Source organism: Hyperolius riggenbachi, chromosome 3 (genome assembly GCF_040937935.1).
Source record: "Hyperolius riggenbachi isolate aHypRig1 chromosome 3, aHypRig1.pri, whole genome shotgun sequence".
NCBI classification, from domain to species: domain Eukaryota; kingdom Metazoa; phylum Chordata; class Amphibia; order Anura; family Hyperoliidae; genus Hyperolius; species Hyperolius riggenbachi.
The window spans coordinates 105,982,523-106,004,672 of record NC_090648.1 but is presented as its reverse complement, the minus strand read 5'-3'; the positions used below and the strand labels follow the sequence as shown (position 1 = coordinate 106,004,672).

General features: G+C 47.3%; 1 protein-coding gene across 2 annotated transcripts in view; it reads right to left on the bottom strand.

Moving 5' to 3' along the window:
- LOC137562915 (zinc metalloproteinase-disintegrin-like VLAIP-B) overlaps positions 1-22,150 on the bottom strand; it is a 163,900-nt gene that overhangs the window by 55,605 nt on the left and 86,145 nt on the right. For both annotated transcript variants that reach the window (XM_068274728.1, XM_068274729.1), the window contains exons 12-14: positions 15,796-15,973; positions 13,924-14,013; positions 1,754-1,949 (exon numbers count right to left, since the gene is read on the bottom strand). In XM_068274728.1, coding sequence (XP_068130829.1) covers positions 1,754-1,949; positions 13,924-14,013; positions 15,796-15,973 — 464 coding nt within the window. The remainder of the gene's footprint in view (positions 1-1,753; positions 1,950-13,923; positions 14,014-15,795; positions 15,974-22,150) is intronic.

Here is a 22,150-nt window from a genome sequence, read left to right as displayed (position 1 = left end):
CCGATCCTCCCCATAGCGAAGCCTGGAGCTGATTGGGAGGCTGCACCATTGAAGGATCCCTGGGGGGTACATTTTACGGTGGCGATCGGGGGGGATTGGTGGAGAGCGGTGAAACTTGGGAGGCAATGAAGCATCCCAGAAGTCTGTTGGTAACAGCATCTCATGCAGAATGTCATGTTAATCTAAACAGCAGGAGTTATTTATTTTGTAACTATTAACCTGCCTGACGTTTTTTGCACATTTTTTTTTTCATGTAGCTAGCCTAGCGCTAGCTACATGATTCCCCCTCCCTGCGGCGTTCCTCCCAGCCCTCCGATCGCCGCCAGCGCAATGGCCCGTCTGGAAATCCCGTTCTGAACGGGATTTCCTGGAGGGCTTCCCCCGTCGCCATGGCGACGCACGGTCATCGACGTCGGTGACGCCGTGACGTCACAGGGAGACCCGATCCACCCCTTAGCGCTGCCTGGCACTGATTGGCCAGGCAGCGCACGGGGTCTCACCTGGGGGGGGGCGCTGTATCGCGGCGGGTAGCGGCGGAGAGGCGGTGGGCGGCAGCGATCGGGTAAGGCACGCAGCAAGCAAAGTGCTTGCTGCGTGTTTTAAAAAAAAATTATTCAAACCGTCCCAGCGGGGCCTGAGAGGTCACCTCCGGCGTCTCTGGACGAGCCTAGCTCGTCCAGAACGCTAAGGAAGTTAACCCTTACTCTTCTTTATACGTTCTTTCTCTTATGTATCAGTAATTTTTAGTTTTATTATCTAATACATTCCACAGTAGTGGTCCTTTAATCCATGCCACAAACTAAAATAAATTCAATTACATTTACTCTGTAAAAGCTAACTGAAGTGACATGTAACGTGATGAGATAAACATGGATACTGTATGTAAAGTCTCAATCTTACATAGAACTAGCTTGTGTTGTTTTGTTTTTTTTCTCACTGTAAGGGTTAAGAATCCAGAGTTTTCTATGACAGATAATCAGCAGTCAAATTTTAGTCAGACTGTAGCATAACTCTCACTGATAGCAAATTAGCTTATAAAATTCCTGTGTGGCTAAGAAACAAATCTGAGTACAAGGAACAGATAAAAAGTTTAAAGCTGGCCACTAACGGTCCAATTTCTAGCGAAAAATCGTTAGAGCGATCAGAAATTCTGATCGGATTGATTGTAAATAATCTCCATTGGTGGACACAATCGATTATGAACAAGTGAAAAAAAATGTCGATCGAATGAATTTTCGTCGAACGAAAATTTGGGTTTTCTTGGTGGTCGTGATAGATAGGAAGCAATGATTGGTTAGTTGATGGTGTAGTGAACGATTTTTCGTCCGATCAGAATTTCTGATCGCTTTGAACGATTTTTCGCTAGAAATTGGACAGTTAGTGGCCACCTTTAGGCTGCAGGCTGAATTTCCACTAGTAACCAGTGGGTCTGGGTGTCTATGTATCTATGCATGCGTGGTGGGGGCATCTATGGAAGAACGCACTCGTCAATCTGCTGTTTCTTTTTTCCGGACAATATTGCGCATGAAAGCCTGCATTAGGTGTACACAGCCCATTCATTTTCATTGGTTTGCCATATCTAATGCAGCTTTTTGTGCGTTACTATTCAAAATTCATAATCAGAGAAAACAAGGCCTAATAGTTCAAGACCTGTGTATATGGGAGCTGCATAAAGGTAGACCCAGATATTTTAAAGTCAGATGACTGGAATGTACCAAATCAATCTCTAAAGGAGGAGGTGCAGTTCACTTACCTGCCCCCCACAGTGCTGAGCACTGGGCTTCCAGACTTGGACATTTCCCATTATAGCAAAATCCCTGTCCATCGTTGCAGGGGTAGCCATTGTAGATGAAGCGGTCTTGCGGACAGACTGCAGACTTCCCGTTACACATTTCAGGCAGGTCACAGTCGTCTTTGACAGCTCTACACACACTGCGCGATTTCTTAAACTGCAAGGAGACAAATAACATCAGGGGCCATAGTGGAATGCCTTACATTAATAAAAGGTCAATCGTTTACCAGGGCCAGTTCTCTCATGAAGCAAGGTAAAACATTTTCATCAGGCGCAGAGATTACAGGGGCGGTATGTTTGTACTGTGTGTTTACACTTACAGCATGCAGTCAGAGTAGGAGTAGAAGCGAGAGGAGAGTGAGCGAGGTGAAGAGGTCGTCATTGAGGAAATGCAGCTGGTTGGGCTCTGTGAGGAGTCTGACAGTGAGTGAGGAGGGGTGAGGCAGGAGAGCAGCAGTGTTTCATTTGACTTGCACAGCAGAAGGAAGGCCACCTCCTCCCTCCCATTGCTGCCCTGACTGAAGAGGAATGGAGTGGCTAAGGATGAGCAGTTTTTTTGTCACAGACTCACAGCCAGCCAGTGTGCTATTGTGTTGAGTTGCAGCATGTCATGTGAGAACTTTAAATTGGGGGGAGGGGGGGTGACATCCTCACAAGTTTGCCTCAGGCAGCAAATAGTCTAGAGCTAGCTCTGTTGTTTACATAAACTGACCAAATAGTTTGTAGACAAAACAAAAGTATAAGCTATTGAGCATTAAAATAATTTATTAATGTCCACTTAATTAAATAATGTAATGTCCACTTAATTGCTGAGACTATCCAAATATATAGGGCAGATTTATAAAATTGGCCATCAGCTATTGTATATGATCACCATTTTCTAAATACAGTGCTGTGAAATTGTCAAGCATATTTTTTACAAAAGTGGAGTACAGTAAAGTGGAAATAAAACAAAAAACAAATTAGCACTTCTTTATAAATAGGCCTTTTATTGGTGGTACAGGTAATCATTAATAACAATATTCCTCCACTCAGACCTATTCATCAGAACAGTGACCACCAAGGCTGGATTTATACTTTTTGTACCCCATGGCCAAGTATGTTGTGGCTTCCCTTTTATGTGCAGCAGCAGCGCCTCTCCCATTCCATGTGCAGCCCCCTCTTCCATGTGTATCATCCATGTACAGCAGTAGCCTCCCATTCCATGTGCAGCCCCATCTTCCATGTGTATCATCCATGTACAGCAGCCACTCCCATTCCATGTGCAGCCCCCTCTTCCTTGTGTATCATCCATGTACAGCAGCCCCTACCATTCCAGGTGCAGCCCCCTCTTCCATGTGTATCATCCATGTACAGCAGCCCCTCCCATTCCATGTGCAGCCCCCACTTCCATGGCTATCATCCATGTACAGCAGCCACTCCCATTCCATGTGCAGCCCCCTCTTCCATGTGTATCATCCATGTACAGCAGCCTCTCCCATTCCATGCGCAGCCCCCTCTTCCTTGTGTATCATCCATGTACAGCAGCCCCTACCATTCCAGGTGCAGCCCCCTCTTCCATGTGTATCATCCATGTACAGCAGCCTCTCCCATTCCATGCGCAGCCCCCTCTTCCATGTGTATCATCCATGTACAGCAGTAGCCTCCCATTCCATGTGCAGCCCCGTCTTCTATGTGTATCATCCATGTACAGCAGCCCCTACCATTCCATGTGCAGCCCCCTCTTCCATGTGTATCATCCATGTACAGCAGCCCCTCCCATTCCATGTGCAGGTCCCTCTTTCTTGTGTATCATCCATGTACAGCAGCTCTCTCCCATTCCATGTGTAGCACCCTCTTCTGTGTATCATCCATGTACAGCAGTCCCTCCCATTCCATATGCAGCCCCCTCTTCTATGTGTATCATCTATGTACAGCAGTACTCTCCCATTCCATGTGCAGACCCCTCTTCCTTGTGTATAATCCATGTACAGCAGCCCTTCCCATTCCATGTGTAGCCCCCTATTCCATGTGTATCATCCGTGTACAGCAGCCCATCCCATTCCATGTGCAGCCCCCTCTTCCATGTGTATCGTCCATGTACAGCAGCCCCTCACATTCCATGTGCAGCCCCCTCTTCCATGTGTATCATCCATGTACAGCAGCCACTCCCATTCCATGTGCAGCCCCCTCTTCCATGTGTATCATCCATGTACAGCAGCCCCTCCCATTCCATGTGCAGCCCCCTCTTCCATGTGCATCATCCATGTACAGCAGCCCCTCCCATTCCATGTGCAGGCCCCTCTTCCATGTGTATCATCCATGTACAGCAGCCCCCCCCCCCATTCAATGTGCAGCCCCTCTTCCATGTGTATCATCCATGTACAGCAGCCCCTCCCATTACATGTGCAGCCCCCTCTTCCATGTGTATCATCCATGTACAGCAACTCCTTTCTTCCATGAACAACTCCCTTGAGCATCAGTTTCCCTTTTTCATGAGTTACTCCCCATTTCACCCTCCTCTTTCGTATCAAGTAACCCCTCTTTCTTTTCCAGGTGCCTCTTGGCCTGCAACCACCTAAGGCCCGGGCCTTTGTAACCTTTCCAGAAATCCGGCCCTGGTGACCAGTGTTGTGATTTTTCTGGGAAACATGGCCCAGCTTTCTCTGTGATCTGTATCATGTGACTTGACCTTGAGTCACATGATACCAAGACCACAGTAAGTTGAAACATACTTTAAGGAAAACCTAAGAAAATAGTGAGTGTTAACTAACCTTAACCCTACCTCCCCCAAGGCTAACCTTAATCCTACCTCCCCCATGCTAACCTTAACCCTACCTTCCCCATGGCTAACCTTAACCCTACCTCCCCCATGGCTAACTTTAGCCCTACCTCCCCCATGGCTAACCTTAACCCTACCTCCCCCATGGCTAACCTTAGCCCTACCTCCCCCATGGCTAACCTTAGCCCTACCTCCCCCATGGCTAACCTCAACCGTCCCCGCCACTGGTTAAACAAAACAAAAAACCTGCATGAAAGGCAACATTTTATGCACCGCAATATGGGAAATTTGGGCCTGCGGTCCCGACTTCTGATATTTAATGGGCACCTAAATTTCCCCTCCTTACGGACTAATTCACTGGGCCCTGGGCCGGATTTACCATAATGCACTGTAGGCACGGAAGCAGGAGATTTGGGCGCATGAGACAAGTGGACAAAAAGGGCGCCCCATTCACTCCCATTATAAATATCGTTTAATGGGCGCCGAACAGGGAAAAAAAGGGCTCAGGAGATTATTAACGCTTTACAAACGGCGCCCGGAGATTTTTAATGTTTTATAACTGTGCTTGTGATGATTTACGTTTACAAAATGAGCCCGTGACGAATAACGTTTATAAAAATACTAAACATATTTATCCTATTTAATTAAAACATTATTTAACATTTTAACCCTTACTGTTTGTAAAACATTATTATTCACAAAATAAAGCGATCAGTACCTAACGTACATTGAAATATATGTTTTACAATCGCTATTTGTAAAATATTTCTAAAACATTATTATCCACCCAAAAAATGATTTAAATTTTTTTATTTAATTTTTTTATTTCTTAATGTTTGTAAAACATTATTATCCATAGGGGGTCTTAGGTTTAGCCACCACCAGGGGGGTCTTAGGTTTAGGCACCCCCAGGGGGGTCTTAGGTTTAGGCACCCCCAGGGGGGTCTTAGGTTTAGGCACCACCAGGGGGGTCTTAGGTTTAGGCACCACAAGGGGGGGGGGGTCTTAGGTTTAGGCACCACCAGGGGGGTCTTAGGTTTAGGCACCACCAGGGGGTCTAGGGGTTAGGGATAGGTACAGGGAGGGCTTTGGGGTGGTTAGTTTTAGGCACCACCAGGGGGGTCTTAGGTTTAGGCACCACCAGGGGGGTCTTAGGTTTAGGCACCACCAGGGGGGTCTTAGGTTTAGGCACCACCAGGGGGGTCTTAGGTTTAGGCACCACCAGGGGGCCTAGGGGTTAGGGATAGGTACAGGGAGGGCTTTGGGGTGGTTAGTTTTAGGCACCACCAGGGGGGTCTTAGGTTTAGGCACCACCAGGGGGGTCTTAGGTTTAGGCACCACTAGTGTTGGGCGAACAGTGTTCGCCACTGTTCGGGTTCTGCAGAACATCACCCTGTTCGGGTGATGTTCGAGTTCGGCCGAACACCTGACGGTGCTCGGCCAAACCGTTCGGCCATATGGCCGAACTAAGAGCGCATGGCCGAACGTTCCCCGAACGTTCGGCTAGCGCTGTGATTGGCCGAACGGGTCACGTGGTTCGGACCCGAACGCGCTCTGATTGGCCGAACTGTCACGTGGTTCGGGTAAATAAATACCCGAACCACGTCATATCTCCGCCATTTGTCTGTGGGTTTAGCTTTGGGTAGGCAGGCAGGGTAGTTCGCGCTCCAGCCACGCTAGCCAGGGTCCCCCCTGTCATTGTGTCACTGCTGGGAACAGTAGTACACCGCTTGCTCAGCCACACTATATAGCATTCTGTTTACTGCCACTCTGTGTACCTCGCTCAGCCACACTATATAGCATTCTGTTTACTGCCACTCTGTGTCTGCTGGGAATAGTAGTACACCGCTTGCTCAGCCACACTATATAGCATTCTGTTTACTGCCACTCTGTGTACCTCGCTCAGCCACACTATATAGCATTCTGTTTACTGCCACTCTGTGTCTGCTGGGAATAGTGGTACACCGCTCGCTCAGCCACACTATATAGCATTCTGTTCACTGTTCTGTGTCTGCTTGGAATAGTGGTACACCGCTCGCTCAGCCACACTATATAGCATTCTGTTTACTGTTCTGTGTCTGCTGGGAATAGTGGTACACCGCTCGCTCAGCTACACTATATAGCATTCTGTTTACTGTTCTGTGTCTGCTGGGAATAGTGGTACACCGCTCGCTCAGCCACACTATATAGCATTCTGTTCACTGTTCTGTGTCTGCTGGGAATAGTGGTACACCGCTCGCTCAGCCACACTATATAGCATTCTGTTCACTGTTCTGTGTCTGCTGGGAATAGTGGTACACCGCTCGCTCAGCCACACTATATAGCATTCTGTTTACTGTTCTGTGTCTGCTGGGAATAGTGGTACACCGCTCGCTCATCCACACTATATAGCATTCTGTTCACTGTTCTGTGTCTGCTGGGAATAGTGGTACACCGCTCGCTCAGCCACACTATATAGCATTCTGTTCACTGTTCTGTGTCTGCTGGGAATAGTGGTACACCGCTCGCTTAGCCACACTATATAGCATTCTGTTCACTGTTCTGTGTCTGCTGGGAATAGTGGTACACCGCTCGCTCAGCCACACTATATAGCATTCTGTTTACTGTTCTGTGTCTGCTGGGAATAGTGGTACACCGCTCGCTCAGCCACACTATATAGCATTCTGTTTACTGTTCTGTGTCTGCTGGGAATAGTGGTACACCGCTCGCTCAGCCACACTATATAGCATTCTGTTTACTGTTCTGTGTCTGCTGGGAACAGTAGTACACCGCTCGCTCAGCCAGAGTATATAGCATTGTGTTTACTGCCACTCTGTGTACACCGCTCAGCCAGACTATATACCATTGTTTAATGCCACTCTGTGTACACGGCTCAGCCACACTATATAGCATTGTGTTTACTTCCACTCTGTGTCTGCTGGGAACAGTAGTACACCGCTCACCCGCCACTGTATAGCATTGTGCTCTGTGTCACTGCTGACAATAGTGGTACACCGCTCACCCACCACTGTATAGCATTTCTGTACTGCCACTGTACTGCTGCCAGTCAGCGTGTACTTTAAGGATAAGTGAAATGAGGAAGAAATCCGGTGAAAGAGGGAGGGGCAAGGGAAGAGGTGTTTCCCCTGACGGTTCACGTACAGGCCACAGGGGAGCACCCAAGAAAACCCACTCAATACTGCCCATGTTGTCCAGGACAACAACCCTCACAGATCCAAAAGAACAGGACCAGATAATTACTTGGATGACCTCTCAAGCGTCCAGCAGTGGGTTAAGCAGCACCAGCACATCACGCACGAGGTCCGAGTCCTCAGCCAGTTAAAGTCTGGGCTTTCTTTGAAGACTGCACTGAGGATGTTACCATGGCGATTTGCAAGGTGTGCAAGACCCGCCTGAGCAGGGGGAAAAGTATTAACAACCTCTCCACCACCAGCATGAGCCGCCACATTCTATCCAAACATCCCACTCTGTGGGCAAACGCGGCAGGACAGGGTACCACCAGCAACACTGCCTCCCTTGGGTTCACCAGACTCACCACCAGACCCGCCTCAGCAGCAGCAGTAGCCCAGCCATTGCGTGGTTCACAACATTCACAAACATCAGACGATGCTGACACTGTCACTTTCCGGACTAGTGCTCTTGAGGTCTCCCAGTGTTCATCAAACACAACAACCAACAGCCCTTCGGTGTGCAGCGCTACGGTTGAGTTGTCTGTCTCTGAGATGTTTGAGCACAAGAGGAAATTGCCAGCAAATGACCCCCGGGCCGTGGCAGTAACAGCCAGCCAGCATAGCCAAGCTTCTGGCCTGCGAAATGCTGCCATATCGAGTGGTGGAGACAAACAGCTTCAAGGGCATGATGTCAGTGGCCATCCCACGTTACGTGGTTCCCAGCCGCTACCACTTTGCGCGCTCTGCAGTGCCTGAGTTGCATGAGCACGTGGTCAGCTAAATAACCCGAAGCTTGAAGAATGCCGTTGCCTGCAAGGTTCACCTCACCACTGACACCTGGACGAGTGCGTTCGGCCAGGGTCGATACATCTCCCTTACCGCGCACTGGGTGAACCTTGTGGAGCCTGGCAGCGATTCCTCACCTGCTACGGCGCGGGTGTTGCCCACGCCGCAAACAGCTGGATAACAACAGCAGCACCTACCTCTCTGACTCCTTCTCCTCCAACGCATCTCAAAGCTGTACCTCATCCGGAAATGCTAACCCAGCACCAGCAGCAGTAGGATCGTGGAAGCAGTGCAGCACAGCTGTTGGCATGCGTCAGCAAGCGTTGCTGAAGCTGATCTGCCTTGGGGATAAGCAGCACACAGGGGAGGAAATTTGGAGGGGAATAAAGGAACAGACGGATTTGTGGCTGGCACCGCTGGACCTGAAACCGGGCATGAAGCTAGACACCTGGCACGAACTGGCAATGTACGCAATAGAGGTGCTGGCTTGCCCGGCAGCCAGCGTTATGTCGGAACGCTGTTTCAGTGCTGCCGGAGGCATCATCACAGATCGGCGTATCCGCCTCTCCACAGAAAATGCAGACCGTCTGACTCAAATTAAAATGAATCAATCCTGGATTGGAAACGACTACGCAACACTCCTGGACCCCAACCAAGTAACATGACCGATGAACATCTGGGATGGTTTAGCGTTTCCGGTCCCTGTTTATTGAACCTCTCATCTGTATTACATTTATGACTGCATGGCGGCAAAAAGCATTGCTGCTATATCCGCACGCTTTTTGTCCTCATGCAAGGCCTGGGTTGTTGTGTCTCACAAAGCGTGGCTTTCTCCTCCTGCGCCTCCTCCTGTTCCATCACGTGTGCTGCTGCTGCTGCTGCTGCTGCTGGGTTACCGTTGCCGGTCCCTGTTTATGGAACCTCTTATCTTTATTACATTTATGACTACATGGCGGTACAAAGCATGCTATCCGCACGCTTTTTGTCCTCATGCAAGGCCTGGGTTGTTGTGTCTCACAAAGCGTGGCCTTCTCCTCCTGCGCCTCCTCCTGTTCCATCACGTGTGCTGCTGCTGGGTTAGCGTTGCCGCGTGGTCCCTGTTTATTGAACCACTTATCTTTATTACATTTATGACTGCATGGTGGTACAAAGCATGCTATCCGCACGCTTCTTGTCCTCATGCAAGGCCTGGGTTGTTGTGTCTCAAAGCGTGGCCTTCTCCTCCTGCGCCACCCTCCTCCTGTTCCATCACGTGTGCTGCTGCTGGGTTAGCATTACCGGTCCCTTTTCCTGGAACCTCTTATATGTATTACATTTATGACTGCATGCCGACAAAAAGCATGTTACCTGTGCAAAGAAAACAGACATTTCCCGCATTTAAAAGACAGTTTTCCCTTTGAAACTTTAAAATCGATTTTCTCAAAAACTATAAGCTCTTTTTGCTAAAAAAATTTTTCCTCTTGTACCCACTCCCAAGGTGCACATACCCTGTAAATTTGGGGTATGTAGCACGTAAGGAGGCTTTACAAACCACAAAAGTTCGGGTCCCCATTGACTTCCATTATGTTCGGAGTTCGGGTCGAACACCCGAACATCGCGGCCATGTTCGGCCTGTTCGGCCCGAACCCGAACATCTAGATGTTCGCCCAACACTAGGCACCACAAGGGGGGGGGGGGGGTCTTAGGTTTAGGCACCACCAGGGGGGTCTTAGGTTTAGGCACCACCAGGGGGTCTAGGGGTTAGGGATAGGTACAGGGAGGGCTTTGGGGTGGTTAGTTTTAGGCACCACCAGGGGGGTCTTAGGTTTAGGCACCACCAGGGGAGTCTTAGGTTTAGGCACCACAAGGGGGGGTCTTAGGTTTAGGCACCACCAGGGGGGTCTTAGGTTTAGGCACCACCAGGGGGGTCTTAGGTTTAGGCACCACCAGGGGGTCTAGGGGTTAGGGATAGGTACAGGGAGGGTTCTGTGTGAGAGTAGGGTTAGGTATAGTTTTAGTACAATTTTAATAATACTAATCATCAGTTATTATGAATGTACTTATATTAATATCATTGTTATAAACAATATTTTCACATTTTATTATAATAATAAACGATAAATCGAGATTATTCATAACAATATATAATTATAATGTTTAAAATAATATTACTGTTTTTTTAACAAACGTAATTATAAGTTTCAGTTTAGAAACAGGGAACATTAACGTTTTAAGAATTGCCGATTTCATACACATTATTTAATGATTTATAAATTGTTAAAACACTATTTGTAAACGAAATTCTACACAATATTTTTATAAACGATAATACTGCTTATCGTTTACACCACGCGCCCTTTTTTCCCGACGCCCTTTTTTGATGTACGCGTAGGCATATCCCTACAGGCGCCTGATGATGGAAAGGCGGCCCACTCCCTTCCCCAAGTGCCTCCCTCCCTCCTTCCCTATGCAGAGTCCTGATGAGAGTGTAAATGAGTAGGGATGGTCGGAATGCCAATTTCCGATTCCGCGGTAAATCCGCATTCCGCCATTGCCAAATTACCGATTCCGCCTTCCGCTATCAATTTCCGCATTCCAATGCGGAATTTCCGCCGGAAATCGCGGAAATTCCGCCCGACTTTAACATCGATTTTCTCAAAAACTATAAGGTCTTTTTGAAAACTTTTTTTTGCATCTTGTTCAGAAGATTCTGTTTAATAAACCCTGAAAATTTGGTGTTTCTAGGACTTACGGGGGCTTTGCTATTAACTGCTAAAGTTGGCGGATTTTTACTGTAATGTAAAATGCAGAAAATAGGCAGATGCAGATTTTCTGCATTTTACATTACAGTAAAAATCCACTGACTTTAGCGGTTAATAGAAAATCCCCCTTAAGTCCTAGAAACACCAAATTTTCAGGGTTTATTAAACTGAATCTTGTGAACAAGATGCAAAAAAAAGTTTTCAAAAAGACTTTATAGTTTTTGAGAAAATCGATGTTAAAGTCGGGTGGAATTTCCGCGATTTCCGGCGGAAATTTCCGCGATTTCCGGCGGAAATCCGCCTCCTGCACTAGAATTACCGATTTCCGCATTCCGATGCGGAAATGCAATTTCCGATCGGAATTTCGGAAATTGCATTTCCGCGGAATCCGAATGAGCATCCCTATAAATGAGAGGTTACTCACCCAGCTCTCGGCATTCCACTGACAAGATCTCCCTTCAGTCGGTGGCACCACTACATACTTAATATTGAGGGTACTTCTGGCTATCTAATACGAAAGGGCATTGGTAGATACCTATGATGGCAAGGGCGTAGCAATAGGGGTTGCAGAGGTTGCGACCACATCGGGGCCCCTGAACCAGAGGGGCCTTGGAGGGGCGTACGTTAAAAAAGGGCGCCGGGAAAAAAGGGCGCAGGGTTTTAAAAGATAATCATGAATAACGTTTAAAAAAAATTGTGTTATATTTCGTTTAAAAATAATGTTTTATAAAGTTATAAATCATTTAATAATGTGTATAAAATCGGCAATTTTAAAAACGTTAATGTTCCCTGTTGAAAAATTGAAATTTATAATAACGTTTTATAAAACATTAATAAGAATTTTACTAAAGCTATACCTAACCCTACTCTCACACAGAACCCTCCCTGTACCTATCCCTAACCCCTAGACCCCCCTGTTGGTGCCTAAACCTAAGACCCCCCTGTTGGTGCCTAACCCTAAGACCCCCCTGTTGGTGCCTAACCCTAAGACCCCCCTGTTGGTGCCTAACCCTAAGACCCCCCTGTTGGTGCCTAAACCTAAGACCCCCCTGTTGGTGCCAAAACCTAAGACCCCCCTGTGATAAGCATTAATAACGTTTTAAAAAAATATGGTGCGGTTTTTCGTTTAAAAATGAAAAAAAAAAAAAAAAAAAACATTTGTACGGTTTTTCGTTTAAAAGTAATGTTTTAAAAAATATTGTACTGTTTTTCGTTAAAAAATAATGTTTTAAGAATTATAAATCATTAAATAATGTGTAATCATGAGAAACAGTTATAAAACATTAAAAGTCTCCGGGCGCCGCTTTTAAAACGTTATTTTTCTCCGGCGCCCTTTTTTCCTGTTGGGCGCCGATTTAAACGATATTTATTATGGGAGTGAATGGCGGCGCCCTTTTTGTCCACCTGCCTCATGCGCCCAAATTTCCTGCTTCCCTTGGAGGGCCCTCCCTCAACTACAGTTTTAGCTCTCTATTGGTCCTGTGCTCATAATAATCACTTTTATAGATAATTTGAATAGTGATAATCATTAACAAACTGTTCCCCATCCCCTTCTTGCACCTCTGGCATTGTGGTTGCCATTGGCAGGTTTTTGGTGCGCTGTAATAATTGTTTTATATAGAGTGCTTGGGGGGTCCCATTGTAAAACTTGCATCGGGGCCCACAGCTCCTTAGCTACTCCACTGTATGATGGGCAAGGGACGTAAGGGAGAAGTGACAGCTGGGCCAGCCAGCACACCTGTAGTGCAGTTTGGTGGGGGTTTGTAGAGTCATGGAGGGTGAAGTCTAGGGTGTCAGGACATCTGTGCCTATAGGCTCCTGTAAATCCTGGCCTGACTGGGCCTCTGTGGCGGTGCCCAAATTTCCTGCTTCTGCCTGCACACAGTGGGCCTGATTCACAAAGCGTTGCTAACAGTTAGCACGCTGGTGAAAAGCCCTTTATCATGCCTAAACTCAGTTTAGGCATGATAAGTTTAGGTGTGATAAGTTTAGGTGTGATAAGTTTAGGCATGATAAGTTTAAGCACCAACTGGGTTAGCACCGTAGTGCACAGCTGATCAAAAGTTTTGCGCTAGCAAAGTCTGGTGCACTTCGCATAGAGTTTAATGGCGCTGCTTTGCGTGCGGGACTTTGCGTGCGATCTAAACTTATCTAAACTTAGCATGCCTAAACTTATCACACCTAAACTTATCACACCTAAACTTATCACGCCTAAACTGGCTTTTCACCAGCATGGTGCAATGGTTATCATGCCTAAAGTCTTTTAGGCGTGCTAACTGGGTTAGCACCGCTTTGTGAATCAGGCCCAGTAATTTTACTGCATTTTTGTGAATATCCCCCTGAGCATGAAGACCTAAATTCAGCAATAGGTCTGATCCAGGCCAGCATGGAGTGTACACAATGCCCTCAGGGTACAGGAAAAAGATCTTATTTTCCTACAGTAATACATCAGTGTTATCGATGTTACTTCCAGTAGGTCTGAGAAGAGGAACTTATTTTTATTATTAATGATTACCGTCCCGCATTGTGAGCACTGAAGTTAATCATTAAACGTACATCTCAAACAAGAGTGGTTTGTCTGGCTGAAGTAGGAGGGCCCTGCATGTACTTTGGATCAAGGGTGTTTTGGGGATTTCATAAGCACTTCCACATTTCATAAGCACTTCCACTAACCTTACAGTTCTCACAGCACTCTCCTTCAGCACACTGAGCTTTGTTCTTGAATTTACAAGTAGCTGGATCACAGCAAGGATTGGTGCATTCCTGCAACACAAATACAAGGTATTAAATCAGACAGTGTCTACATGTATCCCTTCCCTCTCCGCCTGGCCACCCTGCCTTATTACAGCGTTCTCAGGATGACTGACCAATGTACCCAAACTTACTGCAATTTTACTGATGCCGGTCTTAGCAGACCCTTGGAAGATGAAAAAGACAGAAGACAAGAATGGTGTGTGTTTTTTCGAGTGACAAATATGTTAGTGCATTTTTAAAATGTTGTTGCTTAAGACAAATGCAGTGCTCTACTAAAATGGGAGGGGGCACACAAACAATGCGGTTATTGTACACCCTGATGAAGCCGTTTAGGTGAAACATGTCGGTCTCTGATCACTTGGTATAGCACTTGCACCTTATCTTTCACCCAGTTTGTAGTCCTCTTCCCCAGCTATTGTATGGAAAGAGACCTACTGGTATAACTTGTGAGTGGGAAGACAGTGCAACCAGGTGGGGTATGTGGCATATGTTACACTGACCTTCATAGTAAAGGTGTACAGTGGATGCATGTTCTCTAGTAGGGTCTCCCAATATTTCAATATAGGGGGTGTTCAATTCATGTATGTATGTATTTGTGTTGTAACTCTTTAGAACTTACCGATAAATAAAGGTTACATTTTACTGTGTCTATAGTGCCTTATCTTGGAACCCCAAACGGGGATATGTTTCATAATCCCATCACTTCAAGCTGCCAACATCTCACTTACTCTTTATAGCCAGTATTCCCTCATCTCTTATATTGTAATAAGGCAAAGGGCTTGATTCACAAAAGAGTGCTAACATAGTTAGCACGGCTAAAAGCTTTGGACGTGCAAACTAGGGTGCTAAGTAGTTTGCACATCCAAAGCACATCCAAAGCTGTTACTGATCGCACGTTAAGTTGGTGCGCCCGAAACTTTGCACCGTTCGCTTGTAAAATAGCTTCACGCATATTAGTGCGTAAAGCATCCATTTTCGCGTCCTAAGTGCCTTTTCACTAGTGTGCTAAAACTTAACACCCTTTAGTGAATCGAGGCCGAAATCTTCCCTTGTGTCACTTTATGTGACTGTTTGCCTTGCATGTGTAATTCTCATGATTTTACCAGTTTCTAATACATAGACCTGATTATTTGATATGCAGTGCTTTGTAATTTTACCTTTTCCATAACCTAACTTCTTATAACTGTCATGGAAACTTAGTCACATATCATAGCTCCCAACTTTTTGAGGTAAGAAAAAGGGACACTTTGAGACACACCCCTGCCACACCTCCAGCCACTCCCCTAGTCACGCAGGAATTTAAAGGAGGAGAATAAAGTTTAGAGTCAATTAAAAAAAAAATTCAAGGGAATAATACATATATTTACACAGATCTGTACATGAGTCCTGCAAGAGGGACAAATAAGGAAGAAAGAGGGACAGAGGAACTGGGGTTCCCAAAGAGGGACTGTCTCTCAAAAAAAAAGGGACAGTTGGAAGCTATGGCATATAGGAGAGGGGCTAGAATGTATTTAGTGGGTTTTAACTGTATAGTCTAATTGCAACAATGGCAGGGTCAACCTATTGAAACGTCCGTGACAGCATCACATTTGCACTTTATTCAGATTTCCCAGCATGCTTTAGAATCTCCCCCACCAACACAGCGCACTCTAGCCTTGAGCATTTGCAATTGCAATATTCTTTCAGTTGAGTCTGTACTACATGATTAACTCCAGAAATGAATGCATTGATCCAATCCAGCAGGAATGTGCGCAGCATTTATGGTATATTATGGCAGTTTTCAGGATTTACCTTTGCCGAGCCGCAGTCACAGTCCTCCCCGATCTCAGTGAATTTGTTGCCACAGACAGCGGGAGATTCTATGTATTCCTTTGATGGTTCATCCCTCATACACACCGGCATACGATCGAAAATGAACTCCTGGAAATTTTTCAGACTGCAAGAGCTGAACAGATGCGGGGTGTTATAGCTGTAAGCAGAAAAAAAAAAAAGACAGTGAAAAATCAGGATATCCAGAAGTGTGTTAAATACTTCAACAGTAAGGGCTAGTTTACAGTGTTGCAGAATAATTCTGCATGTCAACTCACTGCCCATACAGTTCTATGGGGCTCTTCATAGCGTGTACATACAGAGACGCCGGAAAAAAATGTGCAGGGTGATGCAAATAATGGCATCCTGCTACTAAGGCTACTTAATGTTTCAGAAATGTCCTAAAATGTTTAATATCCTTAGTAATAAGATGTCATTAGCGGCATATGTGATACATTACCTGGTCCCGGCGATCCCGTTTCCTTTCCATTTCCTGTTTTGTATGAATGAGTCTTGCAGCCAGCCACTCACCATGTGGGGACTGAAGCCACATGGTGATAGACTGGCTGCCGGACTCATTCAAGCTAAGAAGGAAGTAAAGGAGACAGGAGACGCGATTCCCCGGGAGCAGGTAATGTATCATTTAACCCCTACCGTCTCTCACACTGAACCCTCCCTCTACCTACACATATCCACTCCACGCATGCTGCCTAACCCTGGACTACAACCCCCTGTTACCTAACACTGAACTACTCCACCCCCGCTGCCTAACCCTGGACTAACCCCCCTGCCTCTACCTACCCCCTGCTGTAGACGGCAATAGCGCAAGCCGCGATTAGAGGCAAGGAGATTAAATTATGGTGCCCGAGAAATAGCGGGTGCTAGACGCCTGCTATTTATTGGGCGCCATTATTTAACCTTCTTGCTGCTAATCACGGCTGGTACCATTGCTGTCTGTGGCGAGCCATTTTTATAGGCGCGTGTCCTACACCATTTTTGTCTGCTTCCTGTGCACGTTATTCTAGATCGCTTCATGCAGGATTCTCATTAGGCAGGAGTCACACTTGTCTTTCAGTTTTTTGTACTTTTTTCTTTTTTCTGCACACTATGCGCTTGATTCACTAAACCACGATTGCGCATGAAAACGCGTGCAAAAACGCTAGCACGGCCGTGCTATGAGTTATCACGGTTTAGTGAATCAAGCCCTATGTGTGTTTTTTTTTGCAGAAAAATGTTCACATTTTTTTCAAATCAACTAATGTAATTGAAAGAGAAAACAGATAAAATGTGCAGAATTATGCTGCAGGATGTTATTTTTTTTTCTGCGTCCCAACAATGCATTCCAGTGTGAATTAACATTAGTTCTCAGTCTAAATCATTTTTCTTGTGACACCTGCCTGTAGAGTGGAGGGAGAGAATGCAGTGAAGGGGGAGCATTGGGCACAGCGGCGGAGAAGGGGGGAAGCCTCCACCCCCTTCCCTCACCTTGGGGCTCCCCCTTCCTCACACTCCCCTCCAGAACTAAAATTTGCGGCGGCTGGCAGTAGGCGGGACTTATTTCTTCCTCGTTCCAGGTGCCGGAGAAGTTCTGCGTGCCGCTGCTCTGGTCTAGAGAAGACCAGACTAGCGGCAGTGGAGTGCTCCCTCTCGCGCTGGAACAAGGAAGAGGTAAGTCCCGCCCGCTTCCAGCAGCCTCAAATTTTAGTTCTGGAGGGGAGAGTGAGGAAGGGGGAGCCCCAAGGTGAGGGAAGGGGGGGGGGAGCCCAACGCTCCCCCCACTGCACTGCCTCCCCTCCTGCTGGGGGTCAAATAAACTCCTGGCTACCTATTCTGGGGACATCTTTAGACCTGGGACACCTACAGTATAGACCTGGCTACCTATGGAACATATACACCTGGCCACCTATTCTGTGAACATCTATATACCTGGCTACCTATGGGACATATATACACCTGGCTACCTATTCTGGGGACCTCTATACTCATGGCTACTTATACTGGGGACATCTATAGACCTGGCTACCTATACTGGGGGCACCTATTTTGGGGGAACTGCTGTCAGATTATCTGCATTTTTGGGGAACCGCTGTTAACAGATTAAGTGTATTTTGGGGAACGGCTGCCAGGTTATGTGCATGTTAGGGGATTGGCTGCTGCCAGATTACATATCTTTTTGGTGAAATGCTGTCAGATTACATCTATTTTTGGGAGATACACTACGGCAAAGCTCAAACTTCCCCAGCAGACCTTTTACATCACTGCTAAGGTCATGTATATTTGGCCCCACCCATAACCACGTCCACGTTATGCTTGACCACGCCTATTTTTGGCGCACAGTGCTACACGCGGCGCAGTGATTTTTAGGGCGAGTTCACTCACCTCTTTTCCCAGGACTAGACCCCTGGGGAAGTGTAATAGAGCACATTATAATGGGGGTACGGTAAAAAGAAGCAGTAAGTTGGGGGTCGGACACATACTTTTAAAGACCATGCCTCCTGCAAAATAAATGCGGGGGTTCCTCAAGATCAAAAAATTGTTTGCAGGGGTTCCCTGAGATGCAAAAATTATTTGCAGGGTTCCTCCAGACTAAAAAGGTTGGGAAAGGCTGCGTTAGATGTTATGAGCAACATTTCTGTGGCATTCATTGTAAACCTATTAAAGGAAGATCATTATATATTTCTTGTCAGCAATTTTCTACACCTATAAACCATGCTGGAAGCCATCCATGAAGCAAGTTTGGGCTACAATCTGGTGCTGAGCCAGCGCTTATCAAGTTAATACTAGCAGCAGGAATGTAGCCCATACACCCCATAGCAAACATCTACCATAGTAAAAGAGCAGGCACAAGAATAAAAATGTTCCCAGAACAGACAGTGACAGGATGGATAGTTATGACTGGATGTTACCGGCTACCATAAATCTGTCATATACAAGACTGGATTTATACTTTTCTTTGCCCCTAAGCCAAGAATATTGGAGCTCCCCTTTTCGTTCCAAGGGTGTTTATTGAGACAAAAAAGTCACATTACATATAGTGTCCTAGATAACCCCAGGCAGGGGGATAGCAGATGAAATATCAACATTAGCATCATATGCTGACCTTCATGGCAAAACATATAAGCATTTACATTTTCTTAGGGGGGAAAGGAACAGTTGGGGGGGGGGGAAGGAGGAAGAAAGGGAAAGGGTAAGGGGATGAAAGAATGATCCATGAGTGAATGTCACAACATGCCAATGAAGCCATCCAGTGGGATAGGGGAAGACATGTGTGGGGGAGGGAGATGTAGGGGGAAGAAGGGGGAAAGGGGTGAGGTGAGATTGTCAAGTGCAGGTTCAAGGTTATCAGAGTAAAATGCATGAAAATACTTCAATGGAAAACTCCTCCAAATGCTATAAGGTAGGCCAATCCAAGAGGCTGAGACTACAATGTATCTTGTATGGAAAAAAACATTGCATAGGTTTAGAATGTGGTAGGGTGCCAGAGATTGTCAAAATAACTGTAGAACATAAGGGAGACCTTCATTGTCAGGATGCCAGTCCATCCATGGTGACCAGGTCTTTAAAAAGTTTTCTAGATTATCTGTTAGTTTAGCAAGAATTTGCTCTGAGAGCATTGAATGGTATAGATTGGGGCTCCCCATTTATGTGCAACAGTGCCCCTCCTATTCCATGTGCAGGCCCCTCTTCCTTGTGTATCATCCATGTACAGCAGCCCCTCCCATTCCATGTGCAGCCCCCTATTCCATGTGTATCATCCATGTACAGCAGCCCCTCCCATTCCATGTGCAGCCCCCTCTTCCATGTGTACCATCCATGTACTGCAGCCCCTCCTATTCCATGTGCAGGCCCCTCTTCCTTGTGTATCATCCATGTACAGCAGCCCCTCCCATTCCATGTGCAGCCCCCTATTCCATGTGTATCATCCATGTACAGCAGCCCCTCCCATTCCATGTGCAGCCCCCTCTTCCATGTGTATCATCCATGTACAGCAGCCCCTCCCATTCCATGTGCAGCCCCCTATTCCATGTGTATCGTCCATGTACAGCAGCCCCTCCTGTTCCATGTGCAGGCCCCTCTTCCTTGTGTATCATCCCTGTACAGCAGCCCCTCCCTTTCCATGTGCAGCCCCCTCTTCCATGTGTATCATCTATGTACAGCAGCCCCTCCCATTCCATGTGCAGCCCCCTCTTCCTTGTGTATCATCCCTGTACAGCAGCCCCTCCCTTTCCATGTGCAGCCCCCTCTTCCATGTGTATCATCTATGTACAGCAGCCCCTCCCATTCCATGTGCAGCCCCCTCTTCCATGTGTATCATCTATGTACAGCAGCCCCTCCCATTCCATGTGCAGCCCCCTCTTCCATGTGTATCATCTATGTACAGCAGCCCCTCCCATTCCATGTGCAGCCCCCTCTTCCATGTGTATCATCCCTGTACAGCAGCCCCTCCCATTCCATGTGCAGCCCCCTCTTCCATGTGTATCATCTATGTACAGCAGCCCCTCCCATTCCATGTGCAGCCCCCTCTTCCATGTGTATCATCTATGTACAGCAGCCCCTCCCATTCCATGTACAGCCCCCTCTTCCATGTGTATCATCCATGTACAGCAGCCCCTCCCATTCCATGTGCAGCCCCCTCTTCCATGTGTATCATCCATGTACAGCAGCCACTCCCATTCCATGTGCAGCCCCCTCTTCCATGTGTATCATCTATGTACAGCAGCCCCTCCCATTCCATGTGCAGCCCCCTATTCCATGTGTATCATCCCTGTACAGCAGTCCCTCCCATTCCATGTGCAGCCCCCTCTTCCATGTGTATCATCCATGTACAGCACTCCCTCCCATTCCATGTGCAGCCCCCTCTTCCATGTGTATCATCCATGTACAGCAGTCCCTCCCATTCCATGTGCAGCCCCCTCTTCCATGTGTATTATCCATGTACAGCACTCCCTCCCATTCCATGTGCAGCCCCCTCTTCCATGTGTATCATCCATGTACAGCAGCCCCTCCCATTCCATGTGCAGCCCCCTCTTCCATGTGTATCATCCATGTACAGCAGGCCCTCCCATTCCATGTGCAGCCCCCTATTCCATGTGTATCACCCCTGTACAGCAGTCCCTCCCTTTCCATGTGTAGCCCCCTATTCCATGTGTATCATCCATGTACAGCAGTCCCTCCCATTCCATGTGCAGCCCCCTATTCCATGTGTATCACCCCTGTACAGCAGTCCCTCCCATTCCATGTGCAGCCCCCTCTTCCATGTGTATCACCCCTGTACAGCAGCCCCTCCCATTCCATGTGCAGCCCCCTATTCCATGTGTATCATCCATGTACAGCAGTCCCTCCCATTCCATGTGCAGCCCCCTCTTCCATGTGTATCATCCATGTACAGCAGCCCCTCCCATTCCATGTGCAGCCCCCTCTTCCATGTGTATCATCCATGTACAGCAGTCCCTCCCATTCCATGTGCAGCCCCCTATTCCATGTGTATCACCCCTGTACAGCAGTCCCTCCCATTCCATGTGCAGCCCCCTATTCCATGTGTATCACCTCTGTACAGCAGTCCCTCCCATTCCATGTGCAGCCCCCTATTCCATGTGTATCACCTCTGTACAGCAGTCCCTCCCATTCCATGTGCCGCCCCTCTTTCATGTGTTTCATCCCTGTGCAGCAGTCCCTCCCATTCCATGTGCAGGCCCCTCTTCCTTGTGTATCATCCCTGTACAGCAGCCCCTCCCATTCCATGTGCAGCCCCCTCTTCCATGTGTATCATCCATGTACAGCAGCCCCTCCCATTCCATGTGCAGCCCTCTCTTCCATGTGTATCATCCCTGTACAGCAGCCCTTTCCATTCCATGTGCAGGCCCCTCTTCCATGTGTATCATCCCTGTACAGCAGCCCCTCCCATTCCATGTGCAGCCCCCTCTTCCATGTGTATCATCCCTGTACAGCAGCCCCTCCAATTCCATGTGCAGGCCCCTCTTCCCTGTGTATCATCGCTGTACAGCAGCCCCTCACATTCCATGTGCAGCCCCCTATTCCATGTGTATCATCCATGTACAGCAGCCCCTCCCATTCCATGTGCAGCCCCTCTTCCTTGTGTATCATCCCTGTGTTCCGCAGTCCCTCCCATTCCATGTGCAGGCCCCTCTTCCTTGTGTATCATCCCTGTACAGCAGCCCCTCCCATTCCATGTGCAGCCCCCTCTTCCATGTGTATCATCCATGTACAGCAGCCCCTCCCATTCCATGTGCAGCCCCCTCTTCCATGTGTATCATCCCTGTACAGCAGCCCTTTCCATTCCATGTGCAGGCCCCTCTTCCTTGTGTATCATCGCTGT